We start from the raw sequence: 2580 nt of genomic DNA on the forward strand, positions 1-2580 counted from the left end.
TGTATAATAGGCTACCCTGTATAACATTTGAAAATTTAGAGGCTATTTTGTGACATGATCAAACAAACAATTTTACATCTAGCCTATTTAACTTAATATTGAACATAACAAAAATATGTTTTATAAAATATCTAGTAAGCATAAGAAAAATTTAAATCAAAACGCTTTAAGAATGAAAAATGTATTTATAAATATATTTTTCTTTGCAGAAAACATAGACTCTATATTAAGGCAATGCCGAATTTTACAGATGTAACCGAATTCCTTCTTGTTGGATTGACAAGACGTCAGGAATTTCGGGTTCTCTTTTTTGTGGTGTTCTTGGTTGTTTACATGGTCACTCTGTTGGGCAACATTGGTATGATAATTTTGATCAGCATCAGCCCACAGCTTCAGAGTCCTATGTATTTTTTCCTAAGTCATTTGTCCTTTGTGGATGTTTTGTTCTCTTCAAATGTTACCCCTAAAATGCTGGAAAACTTACTCTCAAAAACAAAAACTATTTCTTATGTCGGGTGTCTGGTGCAGTGCTACTTTTTCATTGCTCTGGTACATGTGGAAGTCTATATTCTGGCAGTGATGGCCTTTGATCGCTACATGGCAATCTGCAACCCTTTGCTCTACAGCAGCAAGATGTCCAGGGTTGTCTGTGTCCGCCTCATTTCTGTGCCTTATATCTATGGATTCTCTGTGAGTCTGATTTGTACTCTGTGGACATATGGTTTGTATTTCTGTGGAAATGTTAAAATCAACCACTTCTATTGTGCTGATCCTCCTCTCATCAAGATTGCCTGTGGAGGAGTGCATATCAAAGAGTACACAATGATTGTTATTGCAGGAATTAACTTCACATATTCTTTGTCAGTGGTTCTCATTTCCTATGTGCTTATTGTAGTAGCCGTGTTACGCATGCACTCAGCTGATGGCAGAAGAAAGGCATTCTCCACCTGTGGATCCCACTTAACAGCTGTTTCCATGTTTTATGGAACCCTCATATTCATGTATCTCAGAAGGCCAACAGAGGAGTCTGTGGAGCAGGGAAAGATGGTAGCTGTGTTTTATACCAGTGTGATTCCTATGCTGAACCCGATGATCTACAGTCTCAGGAACAAAGATGTGAAAGAAGCAGTCAGCAAGATAATTGCCAAGGCAAACTTGAGGAGATGAAATGAAAACATATTTTAGAAGCAATAAACAATATAAATGTTTATCCAAATGTGCTAAACAAGCATGGAATTCTCAGCTTGAAAAATCTTTCTTCATATAATCAGTATGTAAACTCAAAAGATCCAGTTATCCACAGTGATGATTTACAGCATGGTTGTTATTTATTAAGCATGTGTTATTTTAAATACTCAACTATTTTATGAAAACCTATATTATTTACTAATTTGTGTTAACTCAGAAACTGGAAGTTTCTGCAAATAAGTTTGGATTAACAACTATTAAAGTGTAAGTACCCTAGTAGAGTTGAATGTTATGTCTTAAGGCCATTGTTAACCACATTTGTCTTCAGTATAAAATCTATAGTTCCAGAGTGAATAACAGAACAGTTTATTTCCAGACTATAGAAATTTGATATTTATATGCAAAGGATATTATAAAATGTTCAGATACAAATGAAATTTTAGCAATGATATTGCATTGAGAATATGCATGTGTCTTAGAATAACCTGTTTTCCAACTCAATATAAATTTTCCTTAGATAATACTGCCTATGTTTTTTTATTAGTTCAAATTCTTAGTTCAATGATAAAATAGCTTTCTCCTTATCCTTAAATATGTGCCTCCACTCTCTGAGGAACTACTGGTAGTAACTGGTTGTTGAAGAAAAGGCCATTGTGTTCTCCAATGATGTTCCCTCTGATTCTTTTGATTGTTCCAATAAATAATTTCCTACCTGTTCACATGCAATCAAAGTTAATGAAACTAAGCAGGAGAACACACACACACACACACACACACACACATTCATATGTGTGTACGATCACATATGAAATTAAAGTAATAAGAAATTGTTAGAAAGATGATAGTTATCAGTAGGAGAGGGAGTATCATGAGGGATCATAATGAGATTGAAAGTATTTAAAATTTACTATATGCATTTCGAAATGGTCATAGAATAAACAAAATTGTAGTCACTGAAATGGTTATGTTAGATCAAGATATAAAAGTGTCTGTTTAGGATAATATTTACCCACACTCTAACTCCTATCTTACTATATCTTTGTATTTAAAGGTGAATTGGTTATAACAATTAGAACACTGTTAGTGTCCCTTCTATTGACTACCATTTTTTAGCATGTGTTCTGTCTTTTACCCTTTCTGTATTACCAGTTACTTCCTTGAACTAGTGAAGCTCTACAGTGTTCATCTTACCAATGCACTAATAATTATGAAGAAATGGATGCTTAATATGTAAAATGGTGATTAATGAAGTTTTTGAGTCATATATAAAAATAAATCTAAAATATAAAACCAAAATTTAGCTATCTATTATGTTTTGAATCATAAATCTCCATAAAAGCACATGCAGAACACTTTGTGATCAACTGAAACCAGGAAAGGGGATAACATTTG

General features: G+C 33.5%; 1 protein-coding gene across 1 annotated transcript; it reads left to right on the forward strand.

The window, feature by feature from the left end:
- The first annotated feature begins 234 nt into the window (after positions 1–234).
- LOC127684260 (olfactory receptor 5M9) lies at positions 235–1167 on the forward strand. Its single transcript, XM_052181215.1, has one exon. It carries the CDS (start codon positions 235–237, stop codon positions 1165–1167), a length of 933 nt encoding a protein of 310 aa, XP_052037175.1.
- The last annotated feature ends 1413 nt before the right edge of the window (positions 1168–2580 follow it).

The sequence above is a fragment of the Apodemus sylvaticus genome, chromosome 5 (assembly GCF_947179515.1).
Source record: "Apodemus sylvaticus chromosome 5, mApoSyl1.1, whole genome shotgun sequence".
In the NCBI taxonomy this organism is placed as follows: domain Eukaryota; kingdom Metazoa; phylum Chordata; class Mammalia; order Rodentia; family Muridae; genus Apodemus; species Apodemus sylvaticus.

What these genes read in the sequence shown, in the direction of transcription:
- LOC127684260 (XM_052181215.1), top strand. Translation starts at nt 235, where the DNA reads ATGCCGAATTTTACAGATGTAACCGAATTCCTTCTTGTTGGATTGACA.